This window comes from Convolutriloba macropyga, chromosome 1 (genome assembly GCF_964194025.1).
Source record: "Convolutriloba macropyga chromosome 1, txConMacr16.3, whole genome shotgun sequence".
NCBI lineage: Eukaryota > Metazoa > Xenacoelomorpha > Acoela > Convolutidae > Convolutriloba > Convolutriloba macropyga.
Genome location: NC_134468.1, coordinates 20,326,020 through 20,353,425, shown reverse-complemented (window position 1 = coordinate 20,353,425; position 27,406 = coordinate 20,326,020). Strand labels below are relative to the sequence as shown.

The 27,406-nt window shown below is 35.0% G+C and overlaps 1 protein-coding gene across 1 annotated transcript; it reads right to left on the bottom strand.

Annotated features, from left to right (window-relative positions):
- On the bottom strand, nucleotides 1-25,228 carry LOC142346869 (acetylcholine receptor subunit alpha-1-A-like). The gene is made up of 8 exons (XM_075398894.1): nucleotides 24,271-25,228; nucleotides 14,917-15,101; nucleotides 11,852-12,008; nucleotides 9,240-9,412; nucleotides 7,438-7,738; nucleotides 5,474-5,633; nucleotides 3,957-4,219; nucleotides 1-290 (listed from the first exon to the last, which is right to left on the bottom strand). The coding sequence occupies exons 1-8, from the start codon at nucleotides 24,532-24,534 to the stop codon at nucleotides 222-224; spliced, it is 1,572 nt and encodes a 523-aa protein (XP_075255009.1). The 5' UTR covers nucleotides 24,535-25,228; the 3' UTR covers nucleotides 1-221.
- Between the last annotated feature and the right edge of the window lie 2,178 nt (nucleotides 25,229-27,406).

Sequence of the window (27,406 nt, the reverse complement as noted above, 5' to 3'; positions counted from 1 at the left end):
GAAATTAAAGCTGCATGAATTTAAAGATAAGCTTCTACAATTTGTAAGTATGTTCTATCAAGATATCAAACGCTAAATTCCTCTGATCCTTTTCTGCAAGTTCTTTGACGAAGAGTAGGATGATAGTTTCAAGATCATCAATCCTAGTCTGACGCGTGAAAATATTTTTGGCCCCAAATATTTTGTGAGAAAGCAGTCTGTTGTTCTTTATTATTGTTGTATTAGTAGGCAGAATGGCATCGGGAGTCTGTGAGATGAGACTCATAAGCGTGGGACAGAGCAGAGTAGATCTAAACACAGCATCACTATTGTATAACTGTATCATATTGAGTTATTGACAACTTCCTCAGCATTCCATAACAAAATACCGCGGCCCAATTGAAACTTAAGCGCTTTGTAGGGAAGTGGGACTGAACAGAAAAACTTTTATGTCTGCTTGTTCTGAAACACCCCTTTCCACGAACCACGTTGCTGATGGTCTGGTCAATGCGGTCTCGTCGTGGACCTCAGCCTGGGCAATCATGGACAAGGTTTTCAGTCTAAATTACTTTTAATATGACGGCCCTGACGTATCGTTTCTATAAACAATCGAAACTGAATTTTTTTAGTCTATAATATGTAGATCATATATAGATTAGTATGAAACTTATCATTATCAGTACAAGCAAATTGTTTTCTGGTATCTTGTCGTGGGAGTACGTACTTTTTTCCCAATAAATAGTACTTTGAGTTGAAGACAATAGTAAAACTGTTCCCATCTGCTGTGTTATTACCATTCACCTCTTAAAAACATTAAGAAGTTGTGATGAATGTGAAAATAAAAGAAAATGGAAACCAGTTTGCAAGTTTCCAAGAAATAAATCCTTCTACTCCTGAATTTGAGCATCAAAAATCAAATTTGTTTTCCGTGGATTCAATGCTACTTTTGCAAATTACTCCTTTGATAGAGAAGGCGGTTTTCTGTGCGTCAGCCATATTAGTTACTAGTTAAACGTTGGACAAACCTTTATCTTGAACAAAGTAAAAAAGTAGCGCTCTCTGTTTTAGTACAATAGGCATACAAGTTGATAACATCAATTTTTCTACCACTAATGAAGAAAAAGATATTGGCTGAAAAATTAAAAACTCTTCATGTATCATTGACTTAGCAAAAAAGTTTCATATGAGGTTACGTATTTCATAAATGGTTTCCAATCATTTGAGTACACTTTGTTTTGAGCGCCTCAAGCACGCAATAAAATATTGTAGGATTTTTTCCAATTTGCAATTGTGTTCTAACGTAAACGTGCTTCATTCAATCATGTTTATGACCATGTTTCAACCAGGTCTTCAACAACTTATGCATTTTTGGAGGCAAACAAAACTAACCTCATAATAAAAATTCAATAAAGCAGAACGATTTCAAGCTCGAGAAAATATCTGTAAAAATTTGTCTATACAAAGATTATAAACTAAAAATTACTCCAACAGAGCGTATTTAAAATACCAAACATTTTCTGGAAATGTTCAGTTTGAAATGCTTTGAAAACAAATGTGAAAACCAAACTTATCCCTATAACTATATTCTGGTGTTATTCAGATTTGAAAAAATAAATAAAGCGTTTTTGTATCTTTGGATATTTCAAGTTATTCGTATTCTCATACCATCAGAACAATTGCTTCCATACAACTTCTTAATAGACTTTCAATTGTTCTTTGACCAATTGTGTTATTACCATTCACCTCTTAAAAACATTAAGAAGTTGTGATGAATGTGAAAATAAAAGAAAATGGAAACCAGTTTGCAAGTTTCCAAGAAATAAATCCTTCTACTCCTGAATTTGAGCATCAAAAATCAAATTTGTTTTCCGTGGATTCAATGCTACTTTTGCAAATTACTCCTTTGACTATTATCACTGAATTTGGAAAAATTGAAAACTCTAATAATATAATGCGAATTGATCAAAGTAAAATCAAAACACGGAAAGCAGAAGTTTTAAGAACGCATATCTATAATCATTTTAAATAATTTCTCGGAGAACGTTTTTTGCAAAACATTGAAAATATATTTTTTTAAAAAAACAAAAGATTTAATGTATCTATATAGAAGTTCTGTGTTAGAATAAATTTGGAGTTTCGATATTAATTTCAACCACTAGAAGTTTCTGTCTCTTTTTGTTGCAATTAGTATTCTTTAATATTGTTATCACGCCCTTTACATGACTGCAACCATTTTCTGATATCTGTGGTTTCGACTAGCCTTTAAATGTTAAATTTAGCACGCAAACTTTTGGTTTATCAGAGGTATTACTCAAAAAAATGGTTTCACAATTTTAAATTTGAAACATCAATGGTCGGCTAGACTTTGTTTTGTAAGCAACAAGTCCAGTGCTCATCAATCTGTTAAATAAGAAAACGCAGTTGCATGCTTTTCGTTTAGATGACTAACCAAGAAATGTTCACTAAATTTTTAAACAAGTGTTACAAATGTTTTTTTTCGAAAAAAATAATGCACATTTTTTATTCTTTTGCACAATGGATACAATTTTAATCTGATTTTTTTACTTTCAAATAAAAACAACAAAAACTGAGGACATTTCTTTTTGTTCTTTAAACTTGTTTTTTCAGGAATGCAAACCCAAAACTCCAAAACCAAAATTTAAAAAAATAATTTTTGGACAATTGGCACCTGATTTCGCATTGCATTTTTACTTGCAAACTCACCTTTTTGACTCATCTGGTCGTTTTCAGTCGTCAATGAACTGCCAGACAGATTTGTATGTAAGATTTTTTTTTTCAAAATTTTCTCAAAATGGGAGAAAAATATACGCAAAAACGACAATTTTAGGAAGTAAGACTAAAACTAATTTTTGACTTTCCTTCGGCTATTCTCATGCTCATAGTACGTGCATTAGATTTTCAAATTTTGACATTTATGTGGTTTCACTAATAGCCAAAACTAATAGAAAGAGGTTTACTAAAAGGAAGAACCAATAATTTTGATTCTTTTGATATTTCAATTGTAATTGGTTGTAAAAAAAAGTAATTGGTTTAGGAAAACCGTCACTTTTTCGAATTTTAAATTGTATTTGTTACTTTTAGGCAGTTCGATGAAAAAAATTGCTCTTGGATTATTTTTACTGTATTTTAAGAAAAAAACAGGTAATCTATTGTTTTTGGAGACATTTGTTTTCATTTTCTGCAAAAATTTTTGGAGACTATGACTCCAGTTAGATAGGGTTTCAATTTGGCGATAAGAGTGTCGTTTTAATTTTATATGGATTACTCAATGAGCAAAAGCCAACAAAATTAAAAACAATGAATTACAGGAAAAGGCAAAGAAGATGTATTTTGAGAAAAATTATTTAAAGAAAATGGAAAAATGATTTTAGGAAAAAATATAGAAAATCAATCAAAAGCCTCTCTTATTTTTTTCGGAATTTTAAAGCTTAGTTCAATCGCCTCATTTATTTAAGTGTTAAAAAGCGTAGACTGATCGCAGCATTTTGTTTCAAAAATTTCTTTCTTTGAGTAATTAGGTTACAAAATTTTTGCATTTCATAAATCTTGTTCACCATCAAGATTCTGTCATTGGCTAATTCATCTTGCAAGTTAAATGATAATGCATATAGTTTTAAGAGTTGGCAACTTTGTATCAAACTGACTGTTCGAAACTTTTAAGCAGAGTTTCTTATATTAAAAACAATCTTTTTCAATTTTTCTTCCAAAAAAATTACCTCTAGTTCAGCTTAACGACCTTGATATTGAAAAGAGTTCAGCCCTCAGAGCAAGAAATTATTTTCAAAAACTTGAAAGCTAAGTTGGAAAATTATGTGCTAGGTATAATTTCGCAAGAGCAATCTTCTTTCGTTATCATGTATGTTACAACGGCTCTATTCCTTAGACATCTTGTGGGTAAAGTACAGAAATCTCGAGTTCGTAGGTAGCGAAAAATTAACGTGGGAGTTTTCGCATACCAAATAGTAAGCGATGAAGACGACTGTGATCATGTATATTGCGAATATGATTCTGTCCACGACATTGGCCACAATTTCCCACTCAAGTCTAGTGGCCTGTCTGACGTCACTCTCTCTAATGAAAGCCACCAACTCACACATGCTCGCTTCCATCTGGTGGGTAAGGTTGAGGGCCACGTCTGAGTTGTTTTGACTCAAGTGATCAGATGATAAAAAGGATCTGCTTGTAGGTTGACCTCTGGAAGAAGAAACGGTGAGCGGCCCTAAAAATGGAAACATTTGTGCTTTTTCTGCCCTGTTTAATGCCTTGCCCCCAAATGGAAGAAGCCATAGGCAAGAAAGCATGAAAATTATACTGGAAAACTGTAGAGAATCGAATTTTTTCTTCACTTGGGAAAGTTTTGGTATAGATGTCAGGTATACTGCTGCTAAACATAGCTGGCAGATTGCCAGAAAATAGCCGCAATGGCTTCGTAACTCTGCAATCTCAAAAACATAGTAAAAAAAAGACGAAAATTATTTTTTCATTAAATGCGGAGATTCTACCGATTCATGTTTTGATTTTGAATCTGTATAACTTATTGCTGCTTCTATTAGCTGCTCTTAAATAGCCTTCAATTAGAGTGAAACAAACTCACCTGACCTTATCTCTTTGAATTAAATTTAATAAAGTTAATTTGAGAGTCAGGAAGTCATTTTTAAGACTGAGGTAAGTCACGTGTGACCAAAATTTTAGTCAAGCGGATGAACAAAAAAACTAGCTCCTGAAATACAATTCAAAGAATTTTCATTGACTAAACAAAAAAACTAGACCCAGAACGGATTATGAAGGAATTGGGAAAACCATTTCTATAAAAATCAGACTAAAAAAATTTAAAAAAAAACGAAATCAATGTCAAAATGTGAACAAAAAAACCACTAGCGAGAAAGCGAATTTTTGTTCAAACGCCGTTTTCTCACTCTACTTTAAAATTAGAGCGAAAAAAATTCACGCCGCAAAAGCACTCGCTTTTTCGCTCTATTTCCTGCGTCTGCGTGACCAAAATCACTACTCCAATTTGATTTCAAAAATCATGAAAATATGTGAACAGATATTAAAAAAAGACACACCCCAATTCAATTCAAACTCTTTGAATTTTAAAAAACCAAGAGAAGGCCAATAATAGCCCCAGCTATCGCTGTGCGGCTATTAATAAATGAACTGCTTGAGGCATGTGACTATGGTTGACATTACACCGACTATATCTGGACTCTCAAAAAATCTCGACCCAGCTACTTGACAAGCAATTGCTCCTTTTAGTCTACAGACCACCACCACCACAACTAGAGTTTCATAAGCCAAGATATAAAGCTGGGCTTAATGAAACCGTTTGCGTACAAGAACTGAAAATCCTGATAAATATGCGAAATTCAAGCTCTGAAGACTAAAATTTGAGAGAACTAAAATCAAAATTCGGGTTTCAAATTTGAAACGCTTTGGATCGTTACGACCGCGCTGTAGCATTATCTGTCCTGACCTTGTCTACTGTCCAGGGTGCGCAACTTTGTGGCGTGGGTGGTGAGTTTGTGAGAAATGACAGAAGAATTCTTGTGAAATGTCTCCAGTCTCTTCACCACCATCCTTTCTGACCTCAGTCCAACATATGATATCTTGTTGATGAACAACCTCCGTATTGTCTGCAAAGAAAAGTATTTTCAGTAAGAAGGGACAGTAAAAAGATTATATCCAATTTTCTCGGTACAGTAGAAAAGCATTCACGAAGTTGAAACGGAGTAGTTTTGGAGCATAATCTTTAGAAATAAATCTTAATTGCAAGATCTTGTAAGGCTTTTGCAGGATAAGCGTTCGGATTTTTTTATCTTACATGTTTTAAAATCTTACATGTTTAAAAAAATATATTGCAAGATCGCTGATTAATCGCACCCTCATTCGACTAGGTGTGTAAGCGCTTCAGATTGTCTTATATTCTATTCTGGTAAATCATTTGAAATCTTAATTTGCTTTAAAGTGAACTCAAGTTTAAGTAAACTCCCGTGTCGAAATTTCCCCCCTGATTACCCCCAAACTGATTTAAGAGTAGGGGGTAATTGTCTATGGGCGAAACGATGTAAGATTAGGAGGTAATGGGGGTAATGGGGGTAATGGGGGAATTTTTAGATTTTACCCCTCAAAAAATACCCCCGAAAAAGAGGTAAATTTTTTTTTTTGGGGGGGGGGGGGTAATTTTAGGGGGGGGACGATGAAAGATTGAGGGTAGGGGTAAGGGGGGAATTTTTAGATTTTACGCCCCAAAAAGATGTAGGATTAGGGGGAAATTTTAGGGGGTAAAGGGATGTAAGATTAGGGGGTAATGTGGAGCAATGGGGGGGGGGGGGGAATTTTGAGAATTTAAGAGTTGGGCAAGCATTGATGGTTTTATGGCTAAAGAGAATCGGCAGAGTGTACAGAGGTTGCGGTTTCAAGGCTGTCAGAATTCGAGTATGGGGGCTAAAACCGTGTAAGATTAGGGCCTCCAAATGGGATAATAACACCCTACACTTGCATCATTTTACCCCCCAAAATTACCCCTACTATTGCAACATTTTACCCCCCAAAATTACCTCTTTTACTCCCACCCGCACTCTTGCATTGAATTACCACCCATTACCCCCAAAATGATGTAAATGTTTAGAGGGGATTACCTATAATCTTACACTTTTTGGGGTAAAAATTCGACACGGGCTGTCAGAGCAAGAAAGAAAAAGATGCGATTGAAGCAGATCTGGTCAAACAATATTAAGTTGAAGCGTTCTCAAGAAAGATTGAGTGAAAGAGATGATATTCAACAAAATAATTTACAAGCATCGAATGGGTCTGTTTAGAACTCGGTGCTTCGAAGAAGCATATTCTAGGAATACTTGCAAATTTGTTTAAAAGCTTTCTTTCAAATGTTTGTGGAAGAGGCAAGAGGATACAAAAAGCATTCGATGAAAACAAAAAAGCTCTTTTTAATTTTGCAGAAATGGGTGAAAAAATTATGTTTGAATAATTATTCAAATCATATTTTTTCAGGACGCTCTTCAAAATTAGAATTCTAAAAAAGTGGGTCGGAACAATTTAGGCAACAGCCTGCCTAGGAATGTCAAAAATATGACAAAAATGTCATCGGTTGAACACAACGTCAAATTTTGAAGTCTGAATAACAGTTATTACCAAACAAAAAGAATTATGGAAATTTTTATCTGTTCAATTTAGAGACGCGTAGCGCCTTGAAGTTCGGGCTAAAAAGATCGAACAAAATGAGTGTTTGGGTCTATGGTATATCGTTCTCGCATTTTAAAAAATCTCTAATGATTGAAAAAAATTGGAAGTGCAATTCGCATATTCGTGTCTTGTTCACAGCCCCCGATAGACCATTTTCTGAGCACGTAAAACCATAACTTCAAGTAAACAAATAAAATTTGGGAGCAATTCGCAACATTTATTTGGGTCTGGTCATACCTGTGGGACTTGGGTTGGTTTCTCTGGCGAGGCATAAATCCAGAGAATGAGGGTGCTCTGTACAATTGACACACCCACTAAAAATATCCAGAAGAGGAACATCCTGGCCACAACTGGGAAGTGGTCTCCGTTGTTTGGGAAAAACTCTCCGATGGAAGAGAGGTTGAAAATGAGGGACAACAGGATTGTGACTGAGTATGTGATCTTCTCTCCAGATCCATTCGGGAGTGTGAATGCGAAAGTGGCCATGAAAGCAATCAGACTCATTGGGTACAGTACTGTGTACTCGTAGTATTTGGGTCTGTGACAAAATTTTTTTAGATTACTGATTAAATTTCTAAGTAGTAAAATAATTATTTTTGAGTGTATTACAACTATTTACCTCATATACTTGTGAATTGAATGACTGCCACTGATTTTTTGGATTTGTAAATTCTTGTATGTTAACAAAAATTTCTTTTTTGAGGTGGAAGTGGCGAAAATTAACAAATTCTATCATTTCTTCCTCTGTCAATTCTATCCACTCTATACTCTTTATTTTTGCAACACAAGCCAGAGATGTAATCAGGGCAACTAATTTTGTAAGATTAGCATTGAATGCGTCGAAATAATGTATGATCGAATCCTAATGTGATAAAAATTCGCAGTTTTTAAGCTCCGCGCTCTTTTATTATGTAGCTAGTAGTTACATACGCGTTAATTTTACATAAATTCAGCACTTTCACTAAGTTCACTTGCGGCAAACTTTCCAACTTTTCTATGCTGGCTACCATTGATCTTAATTTGTTCAGAAAAAATTCCTCAGCCCGGGACGCCCCCCGCAGCTCGAAAAAAAACCCGACATCTTCAAGTTCTTAGATGATTCACTTCCCAGGTTGAGGCGTGCGCTCGAAATCACCCTGGTCCAGACCATTTCGAGCGCAAGCCTGTCCATTGTGCACTTGAAATTACAGAGCAATTTCGAGCGCAAGAGGGCACTCGAGTCTGATTAGAGGAGGATTCGAGCGCACTTGAGTCTGATAAGAGGCGGATTCGAGCGCACTTGAGTCTGATCGGACGCTGATTCGAGCGCACTTGAGTCTGATCATAACCAATTTCGAGCGCAACTGGGTCTGATCATAAACGGCTCAAGCGCAAGATAATCGGTAGTCCTGCGCTCGAAGCTCTTTGATCTTTGAGCATTTTTGAGCGCTACTGAGTCTGATCAGAACCGATTTCGAACGCAAGCATGTCTGATCAGAGATGGTTTTTAGATTCTATTGAGATTTTTCCAGTATGTTTGGTGTGTGTACCTTCCTCCTTCTCTCACCCGGGCTGTGAACCGGCTACGGCGGAGTTACAAACAAACAGCTAAAGGAGATTTTGAGCAGAGCACTATAGGTAAAAAACTTTTCTCATCTACTTTAACCATCTTGTTTTGATTCCATTTTTTGTCTTATATTCTTGATGACTTACTGCCCCAGGGTTGACGGACTAATAAAAGCAAAAAGGTCTTTTTGAGCGCAGAGAGAGACTGTCGAGCGCGCTTGAGTCTGATCAGAGACGAATTCGAACGCAGGTGAGTCTGATCAGGAAAGCAGGTCTTATCGAGCGCATAGAAATTGTCGAGCTCGCTTGAGTCTGATTCAAGCCAATTTCGAACACACTTCGAGCGCACTGAAACTCGAGCACGCTGGAGTCTGATCAGGTGCACTTTTGGTCTGAAGTGATCTGATCAGAGGCACTTTTGGTCTGGGACGTTCTGGACCAGGGAAATTTTGAGCGCACACCTCGACCTGAGTTAAATTGATATGATTCCTTGCCTTCGTTTGAAGAGGAAATTGAAGTGAAGTACAGTTGAGTTGCCCTCTATCAGTTTACTCCTGTCCACAGTGTTATAAGATTTGGTAGAGCACAGTATCTCCCACTCCGTCTGTTCATGCAAGTGTTTAGAGGTCAAATAGTTGAAAGTCGTCGGCATGTATCTCTCAATCCGCTGTCAACACATCAAATCAGAGCTGTACGGTTTTGCAGATCCCAATGTTCACATTCTGAATCTTCATTATATTTTAAGTAATCACTATAATTTTTTTAATGATAACCGCAAGTGCAGCTTTTGTGAAAAGAACAGAACTGGAATCGAACCAGTATATCTCACAGTCATGTTCTTCAGTTTTTCATCTCTGTAATCAGGGTAAGGTTGAAAAGGCAGAGCTAACCTTCTGCTTATTTTGTATTTGGTTATTCTCCATCAGCCAATAAATACCCTTTAACTGTTTATTAATAATAACTCGTAGGTTTAGTAATTTATCATAGTGCAAACACATTATTTGAAAAGAGTAAAATTTAATTAAATGACTGCAGCTTTGGATTTGTCATGGACTATTCCTAACAAGTAACTACTATTGGTTGTTCGCTCTCAAGCAATAAACATCCCTTAACTGTTTTTTATTGTAAATTGGAGGTATAGTAATTGATATCTTAGGGCAGACATATTATTAAAATCAAATACTCCAAAAATGAAAAAAAACTTAAGTGATTGAGTTCAGCTCGAGATTTTTTGTGGACTTTTCCTAGTCCGCGAAAACCGAGGAAGAGTTAACTACTACTGGCAGAGTGTGCTGATAGGAAAAAGAGAAAAAATAAAGCTAACTATTGAATTGTGGCTTCCCTAGTCGGATCCGAATGGTTATCTTGCACGATCTTGCAAGATAACCATTCGTCTTGCAAGAATCTTGCAAGATAACCATTTGTCTTGCACGAATCTTGCAAGACAGCCATTCGGCTTGCACGATCTTGCAAGATAGCCATTCGGCTTGCACGATCTTGCAAGATACCCATTCGACTTGCACGATCTTGCAAGATAACCATTTTTAGCGCAAAAAAACCTCCTACATCCTAGAGACCTAGTCTTAGACTGACAACTCTTAAAAAATTGAAATATTTGAATGTACACATATTCTGCGCATCGACAAAATTAATTTAATAAAAAACATCAGAAAATTATTAAATTATAGCATCAGAAAAGGTGTTCCTCAATCTTCTTTTTTCAGTTCTTTTTTTTTCAGTATTTTTTCTTTCAAAATTCTTGATTTTCTGTTTTATTGGGTTGAATGAAGATGGGTTTCCGATGGGTTGCCATTGGGCTGACGATGGGTTGCCAATGGGCTGACGATGGGTTGCCAATGGGTTGCCGATGGGATGAAGTCCTGGAACTTTCTTCTTTAAACTATATGTATATTTCAGTAGAAGCGCAATTCCGCTATAGGATGAGTTTAACAAGGATTGGAAGCTCGAGAAATGTGACCATTTGTGATTTTCGGCATTTACCTATTTTATCAGTGAAAAACGTTATGTTATCGCAACACGAAAGGTATGGTTGACATTTTTGCAGGAACTATAAGTTTTGTCACTCTAAATTGGCTGTTCAAAATTAGTTTGTGTGGTACTTGCTACCTAATAATCATTTAAAAAGAATGGACTCACAGAAGATCTTTATTTACAGAACAAAAAGTGTAATAAAACATTATATATCATAAGCTGGAACGCACTGGATGCTTTTGTACGACCTTTTGGTGCTTACCAAATCATTCACACTTGGTGTGAACAAAATTGACCATTGAAACAATCATTGAACTATTTTTGGGGAAACTAGTATTTCAGATACGTTATCGACGTTAAAGTTTTTATGAAACTTTCCGTTTAGGCCCGAGAGAAAAATCATTTTAGGCCGAAAAAATTTCGGACCTCAATTTTGCGATTTTCGGCATGTACTTATTTTATCAGTGAAAAACGTTATGTTATCGCAACAAATTTACGTCAATTTCAACAAAAAACCAATTCAGCGGCGTTTTAGACATACATGGTTGATCTCATCAATGTATTTACTCATTATTTGAGGTCTTTGGTTTTTTGCAAGAATCTTGCAAGATAACCGTTCATCTTGCAAGATATTGCAAGATAATCATTCGTCTTGCAAGATCTTGCAAGATAACCATTTTTTGCAAGATTCTTGCAAGATTTTGCAAGATAACCATTTGGTCTCGACTGGGGTTGATTGCGACGCAATAAGGAGAAGAGTGATGTTCAGCATAGACTTGCAAAAAGACAAAGTGTAATTTGAATGCAAAGATGTCATTCAAATTAAGAAAGGCATTGTTTTGCAAGAAGATAATGAACTGAAATATTTTATCTGATTGGCGGTAGAGCCAGTAATATAGGGGATACGCAAGTATCGGTTTAAATCGTGATATATTAACTGGTAATGCATGCACTACAAGATTCTTCTATAATTCGTAGAATTGAACTCAATTCATTTGAAAATGCGTTTCGTCACTGCAACATCATTTCATCGACCGAGTTGCTCATGAATTGCGGTTTATAAGCCTTTCTATAAAATGCACCTCAATTGTTTTTGGTGCGGGGGTGTACTTACAAAGAGGTTGAGTTTGATGGCAGAGTCGTTGAGGTGGAATGAGCCTAGAGTGATTGTGCACATCTGTTTATCGTATGGGAAGTAAGTGCTGTCCATGACACAGGCAGTCGTGACCAGAGCAGGCACCTGCCACGACACCATACCCATCCAGTTCACTCTACACGCGCACGCGCATGACAAACAAAGTGATTAGTTGTAATTGATACGACCCGGGTCGAGGTTTGGTCAAAAAATAATGTAAGGTTAGCAGTGAATAGCGGTGAAAAAAAGTTTTTCACCGCAAAGCGCCCACATCTTTTAGCGATGAACGTGGCGATTTTTTGTAAGATTTGTGGTGAATTTTTTTTTTCACCGCATTCATCTCATTGAGCGCAAATCTTACACTTTTTTTCAAATTCACCGCAAATCTTACATCTTTTAGCGATTTTTAGCGGTGACACCTCGACCCGTGGAGTGAGCACTTAAGTTATCAATTGCACTATTATATGCTAAAGAGTTATCGATTGTGCGCATATACTTGTCTAAGGTTTCCGACAGAATTTGGGGTATTCGGATCAACCGAGACTGAAGCTGTCCATGTCTACACCGCACCACAAGTGTCCATATCCAGAATTTATTCAGTTCAAAAGTTTGGAACCGTTTTGCTCACAAAATTGTCTACCATATGTGAATAAACGAATGCTTTTTTAACTTAATATTAGACTTTATAGTCTAGTACGATTTACTCTATTTCAACCTCCCCAAATGTTTTTTTACGACGGACCCCATCTTATAAAATATGTATTTTTACATAGCAAATTACTATGTAAAAATAACAGCATAGTACTGTGTTATAGGAATCATTAGGACGCTCAGGTAATCGAACATTTTTGGTAGGTGCAGGTTTGGGAATTACGTCACCAGTTTATGCTGATACAAGCAAAAATGGCAGCCCAGACTAAACGCCAAATCAATATCAGTACTGGGCACGTCTAATTGCAAGTTCTATATCAGTGCTGATTTAGAGATATGGTCATGGCACCTTTTAAACCTGCCAGTCTAAATGCAAGTCCTAGTTTCTAAGTGCACGTCAAATGCAAGTCCTGCCTAAGTCGTCTTCCCAGGTCGAGAAAATTTCCCAAAAATTATGTAAGAAATGCGCTGAAATGCGCTCAATTTTCAAAAAACCTTACATAATAATGTGCTGATATGCGCTGAAAAGTGCTGAAACTTTGTAAGAAATGCGCTGAAATCCGCTGAAATTTCAAAAAGTTTAGCTCTTTTCTTTCGCTCCGAGGCTCGAACCCCGATCATTGTGTCTCATCTATCAATTAATCCACTGCGCTATTGAGAACTGAAATGCTTCCCATTTAATTTGAATTTATAATAATAAAACGTTTGATATGAAAATGCGCTGAAATCATGTAAGAAATGCGCTGAAGATGCGCTGAAACTTTGCAAGAATTGCGCTGAAAAATTTGCTGAAACTTATGTAAGAAATGTACTGAGAAATCACTGAAATTATGTAAGAAATGCACTGAAGTTGCGCTGAAATTTTAGAGTTTCAGCGCCATCTCGAAATTTCAGCGCATTCAGCGCATGTGTTACATAATTTCAGCATTCAGCGCATTTTTTTACAAAAAGATGCGCTGAAACGGCGCTGACATCTGGACCCGGGTTGGCTGACCTGCAATTAGATGTGCCCGTCTTATCCAAGAATTGCATTTAGATGTGCCCGTCTAAGACAGACTTGGATTATTTAAAAAAACATCAAAAATATCCTGAAAAAGAACAGAAATAGTTTTGCAAATTGTAAAAAAGCCGGGAAATAGTACAAAAAGTTCGGGAAAATGTCAGAAAAAGAATATCATCCAAAAAAGAGATGAAAATTCGTCAAAAAGCCGGCAAATCGACATATACTGACCAGAAAAGGTCAAAAAACCAAATATGACTTCGTTCGGATCGGGGTTGGGGCTAAATTTGGTGTCTATAAACAACCTGTAAACAACCTGAAAACTCTTTAATCTGAGCTAATCTGACCCCCGGGGTGTTACTTTACTGTTCGCGACAAATGTGGAGTATTTTTAAGCACCCGGGAAAAGTAGCTTTTAATAAACCCCAAAGTCTTGGCACGTCACAAAATTTCCCAATTATCAAAATTTTCAATCAAAATTTTTTTGAAAAGATGGTTGTGATTTGGGAGTCAGTTTGAAAGTGTTATCCAAATCTGGGCCAAGACATGTAAGGCATGCATTTAATTTTTCACTGTACTGAAAAACCATATTAGACTTTGGAATTAGACGTGGCCAGTACTTATGTTGGCTTGCAGTTAGGTCCGGGAGTCTGTCGGATTTTACCAATTATCAAGCAACCAAAAACACTCGTTCAACATTCTATCAATTTATATCACGGCAATTAGACTGAAGCTCCTGACGGAAATCACTATGTCCAGACTGTCCTAGATAAAATTTTCCTATGTCTAGACCTTCAAGTGTTGACCAGATTTTCATTCGTTTATGTTCGGACTATGGAGTTTTCCATGTCCAGGTCAAGACTTTTGTGCGTTCAAAATCAGACGAACTGCGATAACTACACAACTTATAGAGTTGAAATTAATATATTTTATTGATCTCATTTTTACATTCCCAAAACAAACACGTTTAATTGTGTACTTTGGTGTTAGGGTGCCAAAACTGTTATGTCCTGGACTGAAAATAAATAAGAGCATTCATATCGAGATTTTGTTGCAAAAAAAAGTTTTACGGCTCCTGTTTTCAGACACCCGATCGCTTATGTCAAGTTTTTTGTGCGTTAGTATTCAGATTTTTGTGCGCTGATGTCCAGACTTTCGTGCGTTTTGTTAACTTACAGACTAGGTAGCTTCGAAGGCACAACGCCCCCTCCCCTGCTGATGTTGGTCTGGCAGCTTATCAATCTGGGAAAGATTGCCCTCGATATCACAGTAAGCTCTGTGTGAGAAAAAATTGCATCTGAACGCACTATTCACAGTAGAATTAAATTTAATTTTTTTTTTGACAATTCTACAGAATTAAAATTTGATCGTCTCAAACAATAGCATGTGAAACCTGATGGGAAATATGGTGACTTCTTTGAGGATCTCGAAGTTCTCTTTTGCGTTGAGGAACCCCACTTCAGGAATCCAGATATCAGTTGGTTTCACCCGGATCACTCTGCCCATCTTCAGTTCTCCTGCATCCCAGCGGAGGAACTCATCACGCCACCTCATGGCCACATACACTTGCATCTTGATCTTAATACGAATGATCATTGCTTGAGAATTGTTGAAAACAAAACAGGAAAAGAAAAATATGTAAAAAAGTGAGAGCTCCGAAAAAAGTTTAAAAAAAAAATCTGTAGGCTTTTTTGAATTGAAACAGAAGCCAGTGCATAACGAATGACGCATATCCCGGGTAGAGAAGTCATTGTAAATATTTTACGATTTACAGCAACTTGAGCTAGAAAAAAAATGACGAAAATTGTGCTTTTCAGAAAAAGCTTTATGCTCGGAGGGCTCAACTCTGATAGAGAATTGTTTGTGGCATATAAAATTTGATATTTTGTGTTGTTAATGATTTGGATGGATGCAAAGGCCTACAAAAAACTAAAATAAAGAAATCAAGGTCGTCAAAAATTTCGCAATATTTCGTTTGCAAATTACGGACGGGGCAATTGTGGACAAAACGAGAAATGAGAATCGTAATTTCCCTAGTCGACACCTGGAATTGATGAAAAGACCTATTAAGTCCAGGTGGGGGGGGGGTAAATATTGAATTAAATTACACAATCGAGGAGCCTAGTTAAATTCGAGGCTACTTCTTTCCATAAGGCCAAATTCTTCTTTCCAAATTTTTTTTATAAGCAAAAATGAGGCAAACTAAAAAGTTCCGACAATATCTGGGTTCGATCTCGTGACCTTCTCCAATCTTACCCAATGCTTAACCAATTGCGCTACATGACCTTAACTTTTAAAGAAATTCAAAACCAGTCATAATAACGGTCGCGAGCGTAATTCCAGCAGAAAACCGTTATTGTCCAGACAAATTCTATGACGTATGTTTTAGTTCCAGCCAAGTTCTAGGACAGTTGTTTTAGTTCCAGCCAAAGTCAAGGAGATCAAATTAGGTCCAGACAAATTCTTTTCATACCCAATATCTGTCGAGGACAGTCTTTTCATACCTTAAATCTGTCGAGGACGGTCTTTTAATATTGCCAGGTCCTGACTAGGGTGAAATGGAAAAATTTTATTGACCCATTACAGTTCCGAGTTCAAAAAGGAATCTTTTGGTTTTTTTCAACTCATTCAAACAAAAAAAAGTGAAGTAAAAACGCATGATTGATGAGAGTTTTGCTATTGCGATATTTTTAAATTGAAATCGCAAACGATAACAAGTTTATAAAAAGGTTAATCTATAATTCGGCAGTCGTTCAAAAGAAAGCCGGTGTTATCAAAACTTTCATGATTATTTTTAGTGATTCAACCTATCCCTGCTGGACTTTTTCTTTGCGTTCGTAAAAAAGTAACACTTTAAAAAAGTGTATATAAGATTTGAAAACATATCAAATGAAAAGATTCTTGACTGAAATGCTTCACGACCAATCGCAGGGATTACTTCAAAAACTTGCCAAGCAGCAATGTTCTTTTCCCCGCAGTCTGTTCACTAACGAATGGATTGTATAAATATTAATTAAAGCTGAAAAAATTAGAAGAAATAAAAAATAAATTAGTTCCACATGAGAAGTTAGTTATACAATTTAAAACGCATCGTTCAAGTAGGAAGGATAAAGTTTCAAAAGTGCATACCAATAGTTGTCAACGTGACCAATCAAAATCAAAAGCTCACTTGTACTCAAATATTAAGGGCAAGCGTCACGTTTTTCTGATTACCTGATTACCAATTTCTTTATTTTGTCAGGTACTCCTAATGAAAATAATATTAATTAGAAGAGAGTGGTATTCGATGCATTTACAATCGGTATTAGGAGCACTGGGGTGTCTTTGCTCTTTTTATTAGCGACATTAAAATTCAGGGATCAGAATCTTTGTCTAGAGTTCGGGATTTAGATAAATTTAGAACCGTGTTTGCCCGTCGTGTTAGCTTTTTAATCTGATTTACAAGCCAATGACACATACATCTCTTCCTATTGAACTGAAGTTATACGTTTTAGACTCCTCCTTTACAAGAAAACACAGCGAGGCTCACAAGCATGGCTCTGTTACAGTCAGACGGAAACATTCTATCCTTTTAACCACTCTCGTCTCAGATGATCAGAGTGGAGTCCAGGTGACACGGGTTCGTGTTATTATAATGAGAAGAAGCTAGTGCGTTGCAAAAAAACTCAGACATTTTGTAACAAGGCGATTGAAACCCATGCTTTTTGATGATTTATTTTTGCAAAAATTGCCAAGCCTTTGAGCATCAACGCTAACTCGCTGCGTTTTACAGATAGAATTTATTACAATCATCAGTTATGATTATATAAATAATTTTTTTGCTTCCCGTTCAACTTAATAATTCCAAAAACTATTTTTAAGTTTTGAAAAATTCCGGCAAATTTTATTTTTAGTCACGGCTTCTTCACATTTTTGCACAAATAATCTAGTTCAATTTTGATAATTAAAATTATCCAGGACGATTGTGCGACCCAAGCCTGCTCTGATCAGAATGATTTTCGTCGTGCACTGGGATACCAGAATATCCGAATAATCGGCGCTGATCAGACCAACTTGGGTAGCGCACTGGATGTCCCAGACTAACTTGGTTCGAGCACTGGTGTTTGCAGATCTACTTGGGTTGCTCAAATGTGGTACCCCGACTGATAATCTTAACCGTTGGAATAGCAGTAACCATTTGTGTAAGGTATCTCTCAGAAAAGTGTATGTCATTTTGTGAATATGAGTTTTGGGTTCTCCAGTAAAAAAAAACTTTAGTTCCCAACAAAGCACAATTTTCAGCTCATCAGAACTGTTTCTTTAGCGAGGTCTTCGATGTTCGGCACGTGAAATTGGTAAGTGCTTTTTCAAAAAGCCCTCCCCTCGCGCGTTAACTAAATCTTATTTTTGGGGGTACAGGCCGCTTTCTCAGTTGGACCTATTGGTTCTGAGCTGATCCTTCAGACTCTGGAAGCTTTTCTGATTAGACAGTACAGACTCCAGAAATCAGACTACCCCACATAATACCATGAAACTGCACAAAATCTAGACTACGCTCTACTCAGGCTATCCAGACTCTGGACGGGGCTCTGATCAAACTTTCCAGATGGTAGGTAATGCGCAGATCTGCCCATGCAGACTCTGGATATGGCCCTAATCAGTTATACCAGACCGTGGGTAGTCCTGTCAGACTCTGCGTAAAGGTTGGGGTTCAACTCACGTGCGCGACCTTAGTCAGTCTGCTAAGAGCTGACTTGGAACATGCACCTCAATATGGGTATGGCACAACTTAATTGTCTGTTCTCTTACCAATCAAAAAGTTCCCTGGAGTGGTTGTAGAGTGCTGAAAAGCACTGATTTGGCGCTCATGTCTCAATACATAATAGCGCAATCCATACTTGTTTAGTGAAGAAGTTAGCAAAATGATCATTTCTGCCCTATACGAAACAAGGAGGCTCGTTAATGTGCATTCGCACATGATGTTCCGATCCGAGCTCATCTGCCTTTTTGACTTAATTGTCAAACCAATGAAGAGATAATAAAAACAGAAGTTTGAGTTTAAAATAATCAGTAGAAAAAACGTATCTACTGATTGAATTACATAATACCATGCCTCATTACAGCACCAACCAGATCTGACAAAAATGAGACTACGAGACAAAAAAAACAAACAACAAAATTAGCAAAAACCAAAATTTCATGGCAAAAATTGAATATCTAAATTGAAAAGCACCTAGTAGCAACGTCAAAATGCCGTCAGATGAAACCTAAACTACTGAAATTGACTCCCGCCTAACTAAGCGGCAGATGGAATGTTTTCATAAAGAGACTGGGTTAGGAGTTGACAAAGAGAACGAACAATGAGGCCAAATTCAAAAATTATTTATCAATTTTTAATCCAAGAAACTTCAAAAGTCTTAAATATCATTAGCTTTTAACTAAATAATCCCTGATAATTTAATTAAAGGTCATTACAAACACAAAAGAAGCTGTCTTCTATTAGACAAAGCCATAAAAATGAAACAAAGAAAAACTCAAAAAATTACAAACAATTTACGAAAACACTAACTATTGCTACCATTAAAATCATTAGCTTTTATCTCAGTATTAAGTAAATTTAATTCGAATGTTTTTTCTATCAATTCAGCTGAAGGCATTATACTGAGAGATTAAATTCGTTTACTAGGGCCACATTTGAAAACCATTGGGATCTGTTATAACGCGATTGTTCTGAAAGAAGAGAAAAGGATACACAAAAATTGACCACTCAAAAAGCGTTTATAAAAAAGCAATCGTCCCACAAACAAAATATCAGTGACAAATAATATCAGGAGACATATTATTAACTGAAATACAAGAAATTATGAAAATAGTTACGTTTTGACGAAAAGAGCAAAAAAAAACTGAAGAGTTTGAAATATTTGAAAATGTAAATCAAAAATTTTAATAGTAATCACTATAAACTGACTGCTTCGGGTAACATCAATCATTCAATCGTCAGTTTTGAGCTTATGAGACCTGTCAGCAATTTAAGGCAACCTAAAGAGCAAAAAACAGACTAAAACAGCAAATTCAGGAAAAAAATTTAGCGAGAAAAGTTTCGAAGTCATCAAAAAATAAACTTTTCGCGAGAAACTATTCTATTTGCAATTATTTTTTTACAGCAATGGGATTAATTTTTTAAAATCAGTATAACTTCAAAAAATCAACAAATATGAACAAATACATTAGAACCACGAAATTTTTGGGAAAACTCGCATTATCAACGCCAATAAATTCGTTAGCATTAAACAGAAGCCAATAAATACGCTTAAATTATGCCTCCATGGGACGACAAGTTTTTACTTATTCATATTTTATTAGTAAGACCTTACAACAAGTTATTGACCATGAAAACAACAAACAGAGGCGAAAATCAAAAAATTCAATAAAAATGTGCCAGAAGAAAGTGTCGAAACAATTCAAATCAAAAGCTCTTCTCAAAAAACTTTATCTATTAACCGTAGAATGATTTTCCTAAATAAATGGGAGCAATTGTTAATAGGATAATTTGATAAAATATCAAAAGGATCCAAAAATAAGAAAAAAAACCAGAAAATTTAAAAAAATATATATGAAAACTCGTGGCATTGGAGTTTTAAAACTAATAGGTAGAAGATAAAATTGCTAACCAGATTAATTTTGTCTGCAGTAGAGAAAAAAATTTTTTGAGTACTTCGCCTGACTAACAATTCACGAATAAAAATTAGGATTGGTCAGGATTGTTCAGAAGAAAGTTACAAAAAAAAATTTTTAAAGTCTTAACAGCCAATAAATTCAAAAGCTTTCAACGGAGGTCAATAACTACGCTCAGATATTATCCGATGGCAGGAAAAACAAATTTGCTGTGCATGGTTAACGAAAAGGACATCACAATAAGTCTTTTGACTATGAAAACAACAACAAAAGCAGGCAAGAACCAAATGTCAGTAGGAAAGTGCAAGAAGAAATTGTCGAAGCAATTCAAATCATTTGCTCTTCTCGGAAAACTTTATCTGTTACCCGTTGAATAATTTTTCTAAACAAATGGGATCTATTTTTATTAGGATAATTTGATAAGATATCAAAAGGATCCAAAAATAAGAAAAAAAACCAGAAAATTTAAAAAAAAATATGAAAACTCGTGGCATTGGAGTTTTAAAACTAATAGGTAGAAGATAAAATTTCTAACCAGATTAATTTTGTCTGCAGTAGAGAAAAAAAATTTTTGAGTACTTCGCCTGACTAACAATTCACGAATAAAAATTAGGATTGGTCAGGATTGTTCAGAAGAAAGTTACAAAAAAAATTTTTTAAAGTCTTAACAGCCAATAAATTCAAAAGCTTTCAACGGAGGTCAATAACTACGCTCAGATATTATCCGATGGCAGGAAAAACAAATTTGCTGTGCATGGTTAACGAAAAGGACATCACAATAAGTCTTTTGACTATGAAAACAACAACAAAAGCAGGCAAGAACCAAATGTCAGTAGGAAAGTGCAAGAAGAAATTGTCGAAGCAATTCAAATCATTTGCTCTTCTCGGAAAACTTTATCTGTTACCCGTTGAATAATTTTTCTAAACAAATGGGATCTTTTTTTAATAGGATAATTTGATAAGATATCAAAAGGATCCAAAAATAAGAAAAAAAAACCAGAAAATTTAAAAAAATATATGAAAACTCGTGGCATTGGAGTTTTAAAACTAATAGTTAGAAGATAAAATTGCTAACCAAATTAATTTTGTCTGCAGTAGAGAAAAAAATTTTTTGAGTACTTCGCCTGACTAACAGTTCACGAATAAAAATTAGGATTGGTCAGGATTGTTCAGAAGAAAGTTACAAAAAAAAATATTTTTTAAGTCTTAACAGACAATAAATTCAAAAGCTTTCAACGGAGGTCAATATCTACGCTCAGATATTATCCGATGGGAGTAAAAATTTGTTTGTTGTTCATAGTTAACCAATAGGACATCACAATAAGTCTTTTGACTATGAAAACAACAACAAAAACAACAAGAACCAAATTTCAGAATTAAAGTGTGAGAAGATATTGTCGAAGCAATTCAAATCTTAAGCTCTTCTCAGAAAATTTTATCAATGACCCGTTGAGAAATTTCCCTCAACAAATTGGAGCTATCAATAATAGGATAATGTGATAAGATGTGAAAATGATACAAAAAAAATAGAAAAAAAACAGAAAATAAAAAAAAAATTATGATAATTGGTGGCATTGAAGTTTTAAAACTAATAGGTGGAAGATTAAACTGCTAACCAGATTAATTTTGTCTCTAGAAAAAATTCTGCGAGTACTTCGCCTGACTAACAATTCACGAAAACAATTAGGACTGGTTACTTTCAGAAGAAAATTTCAAAAAACATTTTTAAAGTCTTAACAGACAATAAACTCAAAAGTTTTCAACGGAGGTCAATAACTACGCTCATATATTATCCGATGGCAGGAAAACAAATTTGCTGTGCATGGTTAACGAAAAGGACATCACAATAAGTCTTTTGACTATGAAAACAACAACAAAAGCAGGCAAGAACCAAATGTCAGTAGGAAAGTGCAAGAAGAAATTGTCGAAGCAATTCAAATCATTAGCTCTTCTCGGAAAACTTTATCTGTTACCCGTTGAATAATTTTTCTAAACAAATGGGATCTATTTTTAATAGGATAATTTGATAAGATATCAAAAGGATCCAAAAATAAGAAAAAAACCAGAAAATTTAAAAAAAAATATGAAAACTCGTGGCATTGGAGTTTTAAAACTAATAGGTAGAAGATGAAACTGCTAACCAGATTAATTTTGTCTGCAGTAGAGAAAAAAGTTTTTTGAGTACTTCGCCTGACTAACAGTTCACGAATAAAAATTAGGATTGGTCAGGATTGTTCAGACGAAAGTTACAAAAAAAAATTTTTAAAATCTTAACAGCCAATAAATTCAAAAGCTTTCAACGGAGAGCAATAGCTAGGCTCAGATATAAACCGATAGGAGGAAAAAGATCTTTTTTGTACATAGTTAAACAAAAAGAAATCACAATAAGTCTTATGACTATGAAAACAACAAGAAAAACAGGCAAGAACCAAATTTCAGTAGGAAAGTGCGAGTAGAACGTGTCGAAGCCAATTGAACCATTAGCTTTTCTCAGAAAATTTTATCTGTGATTCACTGAACGTCTTCTCTAAGCCATTGAGATTAGAATAAAAATTGGATAATATGTATAATTTTTGGATAATGTGATAAGAGTTCAAAAGTAACCAATAATGCGAAATTATCTAAAAATTTTTTTGAGATCTTGTGTCCTTGAGGTCATATAACCAATAGTTAGAAAAAACCGCTAACCACAATCCTTTTAGTTGCATTTAAAAGCAAGTGGCTTCTGTCAATACTGAAATTGACAAACAGTTCACGAAGAAAGTTTAAGATTGCTTAATATTCAAAAAGTTTTTCGAAAAATTCTCTTTAAATCCTTATCAGTCAATAAATTCAATGAATTTCAAAGGCAGTCATTAAATAAGCTCAAATATGTCCCATGTCTAGTAAATGGATGTTTATCATGTATAGGTAATCAATAAGACATCACAATAAGTCTTATGACTATGAAAAGAACAACAAAAACAGGAAAAAACCAAAAATTCATTAGAAAAGAGCGAGAAGAAAATATGAAAGCTATTTAAAACAAAAGCTTTTCTCTGAAATCCCTATCTGTGATCTACTGAACGTCTCCTTTATGTGAATGGGAGCTATCATTATTTGGATAATGTGATAAGAGTTTAAAAGTAACCAATAAAACGAAAAAATTTTAAAATCTTTTGTCTTTGGAGTCATATAACCAAAACTTAGAAGATAAAACCGCCAGCTAGATAAAATTTGGTTGAATTAGGAAGGAAGAAGGTGCTATCATCACTGAGACTGACTTACAGTTCAGGATAATAAGTTTTTGATTGGTTAAAATTCAAAAAAAAATATTCGAAAAATTGTTTTTGAAGTCTTAACAGCCATCACTTGTCCGTTCAAGGCACTACAGATGTTCTGTTAATGCTTATTACGGAACATTTTGTACTGTTATTCAATGAGTTGATGCCATAGGACTCCAAAAATTAGTCAAACCTCAAAAAGAAATACAAATTTTCATTTAAAATTACGAAAACTCAGAGTCGAAGCCAAAAAAACCTGTACAATTCCTTGAAAACGATTTTTTTGTTCATTGAGCTTCAATTGACTGTTTAAGAGTTTTTCCATTGATGAAACCTCGACATGAAAAGTAACTTGTCTCTAGGTGACTTAGAAAAGCAGAAAAATTAGAACATTTTATAAAAAAGAGCTCTCAAATAAATTCTATTTTTTTTAATAGTGAACTTCCTTATGTGACCAGAACTAGTCTTTTTATAGCCTTTAGTCATTTAGCAATGCAAAATTTGTTCATTTTTTGGCCTGAAATTTAATTTTGAATATTTTTTTAGAAAAAAATATCTTATTTTGAAGAAAAATTACACTAAAAGTGAACAAATATCCCGGATTCACACAAACCTGCAATCCCCGATAACTCTTCGAAAAGAACGAAAATCAAAAAATCTTTTTAATTTTGAACTCTACGCTGGACCAGCTTTTTAATGATACCACTCACATTTCTCTGCGATGAATATATCGATCGGCCAATATTGTCTGAACAAAAAAAAACCCATTTGAATATATAGTTCCTCCCCCCCACAAGTGGGGTCGGAACAATAAGAATTATATTACTAACCAATTGAGTTTTGATATCCAGGGATACCAACTCGTGCAACTGAATATGTGCATAAACATGCATGGGCTCTGATTGGTTAATCTTTGGTTTTGCAATCCGACAGTATCTCTCCTCAAGCAAATGTCTTAACAATTTGTTGGCTTTGGTCCATTGTGGTGCACTGATCAGGTTTTTCTTCTCGTCTTCTGGAACTGAATAATTGTGAATCGATGAAATTGGTAAAACAAATAAGGAACAATATAAAAAGAATCTTATCGAGTTCATTTGTTTCGTATTTTTGATAGTTGTAAACCAAAGTCGTCGTGTTGATTAGGTCATCAAAGCAATGAAATGAATGAATAAACTATTGATAAAAGTATCTTATTTAATATATCTCAATTATGGATTATAACCTATTTGTATTGACTGCAGTTTAAATTACAATATGAAATGATCCGCATAAACCCGTAAATCTGAACTATTTCAACTTTTTTAATACATACGAATCTTGAAAGTCATTGTTATATTCTGCATTATGATATTTGAGTTGGCTTTACTTGAAATGCCTTATGAAGAACTTGACAATGGTCGTTTTTTGGCCAAGACTCTTGTCAAGATCTTATAAAGATTTGTCATGTTTTGATAAGCTTATTATCAAGAAGTTTCATTTTACCGGGTTGATTCATATCCGAGAGGGGGCGCAAAAATAAACCACCATGCCAAGATAACAGTCGTTTAACAAAATCTCAATTTTTAATGACATAATCAAGCTTTGTTTTAACAGTTTAAAAGAGCATAAAAGTAATGAAGAATATTTTAATGGCGGAGAAGACACCTGCAAGGCACATTTATGAACTTATAAAACCCTTTGGGCCCCGTTCACAGAAATAAATGCTTCACTGTTGAGCAAGCAAAAGATTCTGGGCGAATTTAATCTTGTCTGTCATATTTAGACTCTCTCTTGGCTTAATATCTTAACTGCTCCCGCCTATTGTTGTTTATGATTTCGGTCAATCTCCAAAAAGCCCCCCAGAGTCAACGCGAAGGTTATCGTGCGTATTTGAATGAAAACTACCAGAAATTGTTTTGGCTTTTAATCTACCCCAAAGTTCATTCCAAATAAATTTACAGTCTCATTGCATTATGCCCCTGATTTTAACGGAACCAAAATCAAAGTTGTAAATTTTCTCGCGAGGCTCCAATACTTTTCAAAGCTTTTCTGTGGAAAAGATCTGAGAACTAAATATATACTGTAAAGCTACATTTTGTCTCTCTGCTTCGGGTGTGTTTACAGTTTAGATCGCACTGCAAAAATGTTGGGAGGTAAAAGTTTGGTCATAAAGGCAAGTTTGACTGAATTCGGTCAACGCTAATGGGTTTGTAGGAATATTTTAGGTTGTGTTGTAATCATATACCTTTAGTATTTGGTGAAATAATGCTTGATTGCCTGAAGAAATCAAATTATTCTAAATCTGCTGTTAATTCAGACCAGACAGAATTTAACGAGCCTTTATTATACTTAAAATGTGCCAAAAATTTGTCAAAAATAGTTTAGAAATACTCAGATGATTGCATAAACTTAAGAGTTCTCAAATAATTGTTCTAACTAACAGTAGTTTTTGGCTTCTATAGCAAAAAATTGCTGAATGAAGCTATTGAGGTTGGCTTTAAGATCATGTTTGCTATCATTTCATTTTCTAAAGTAAATTTGTTCAGTTGCAGACAATAAGAAAATAATAACAAAACGGTTCGTGCGAGTCTGTGCGTAGCACAGAATGTTCCAACCTACCTCTCGGGGTTGCGAAAACACAACTATTAATTTCTATCAGCTAAGCCGTTGGGAGTATCCAAAAGCAACTTACATGCATTAGAGAAAATTACCTGTACTCTTTCAATAACAAAATGCCGTTTTTTCAGCAGAAAAACGGAAACTCTTCAATAGGTTCAAGAAAGATAAGTAGTACAATTGGAAACACACAGACACAGACAACCCACACCACACACTTTACACAAACAAATTCCAACAAAAACAAAGCCCAACACCAAAAAAAAAACAATTTTTATTTTTTTTCTCTGGAAATTGGCCAATTGTCAAGGTTTTGTCACTGTCCATTTAGGTCATCTTTGTTTGTTTCAAAAAAATGGTGAGCATTTTTTGAGGCACCTGTATTGGTAACTCTTATTTTGGCACCAAAAATCGAAATGTTACTTTTTGAATTTTGTCGATGTTTTTTTCCATTTTTTATAATTCTATAGCATAATGGGAGTATCATTTTTTAAACCTTGCTGGTATACCATAAAAGATACTTAAAAACACAGTTTTCGTATTGGACATATTTTTGGTAAATTCTAGCACATATAAAGTAATTTTTCTAATTTTGTCATGATTTCTGACAGTTCTTCCGCTCTGCCTTTATTGGTGTCCAACATTAAAAAGGAATTAACTGCTCCGAACCAATTCTCTTTTTCTCTCTCACGTACACACATAACACACACACATTACAAAAAATCGCACTCAAACATCAACCCAAAACTCACACACACACACACACACACACACACACACACACACACACACACACACACGCACGCACACACACAAAAACACACTGATTTTAAAGTTCCTCAACATTCATTTACGGCTTGATGGTCCTTTCTGGAAAACTAGATTTGTACTTCTTCAGGCAATTGTATCGGTAATTGTAAAGATGATCTTGCAATCCAAAACTAATTTTTTGAAGTTTTTCGAAAAAATTTGTCATAATTTCTTGATAATTCATGAGCATAAAGGAACAATTAAAATTCAGAAGTCTTGCAAAAGTGTTGTCAAGGAGACTGAGAAACACACAATTCGGGTATTGGACATTTTTGAAGCCGACATTTGCAGCAAATTATAAGTAATTTTTCCTTTTATTAATGATTCCTGTCACTTTTTGCATTCTACTTCTAGTTGTCCAACATCCAAAGAAATTATTTTTTTCATACTTTTTTTTCATTATTTTTTGTTTTTCCAGAAATATCGGCGTGAACTTTTTTAGTCAGAGGAATTGGTAATCAAAAAATTGACACCAAAGTTTGAAATGAACCTTTTGAGATTTATTGAAAAATGTTGTCATTTTCGATGAGCATTCCATAATCGGCATATTCGATTTTTTTA

Coding starts and splice junctions, on each gene's coding strand:
- LOC142346869 (XM_075398894.1), bottom strand. CDS start 24,534: ATGAACTCGATAAGATTCTTTTTATATTGTTCCTTATTTGTTTTACCA. Junction 9,413..11,851: donor CCATCAAACTCAACCTCTTT/GTAAGTACACCC, acceptor ATGTGTTGACAG/CGGATTGAGAGATACATGCC. Junction 291..3,956: donor TCTTCATCGCTTACTATTTG/GTATGCGAAAAC, acceptor TGCTGTGTTTAG/ATCTACTCTGCTCTGTCCCA.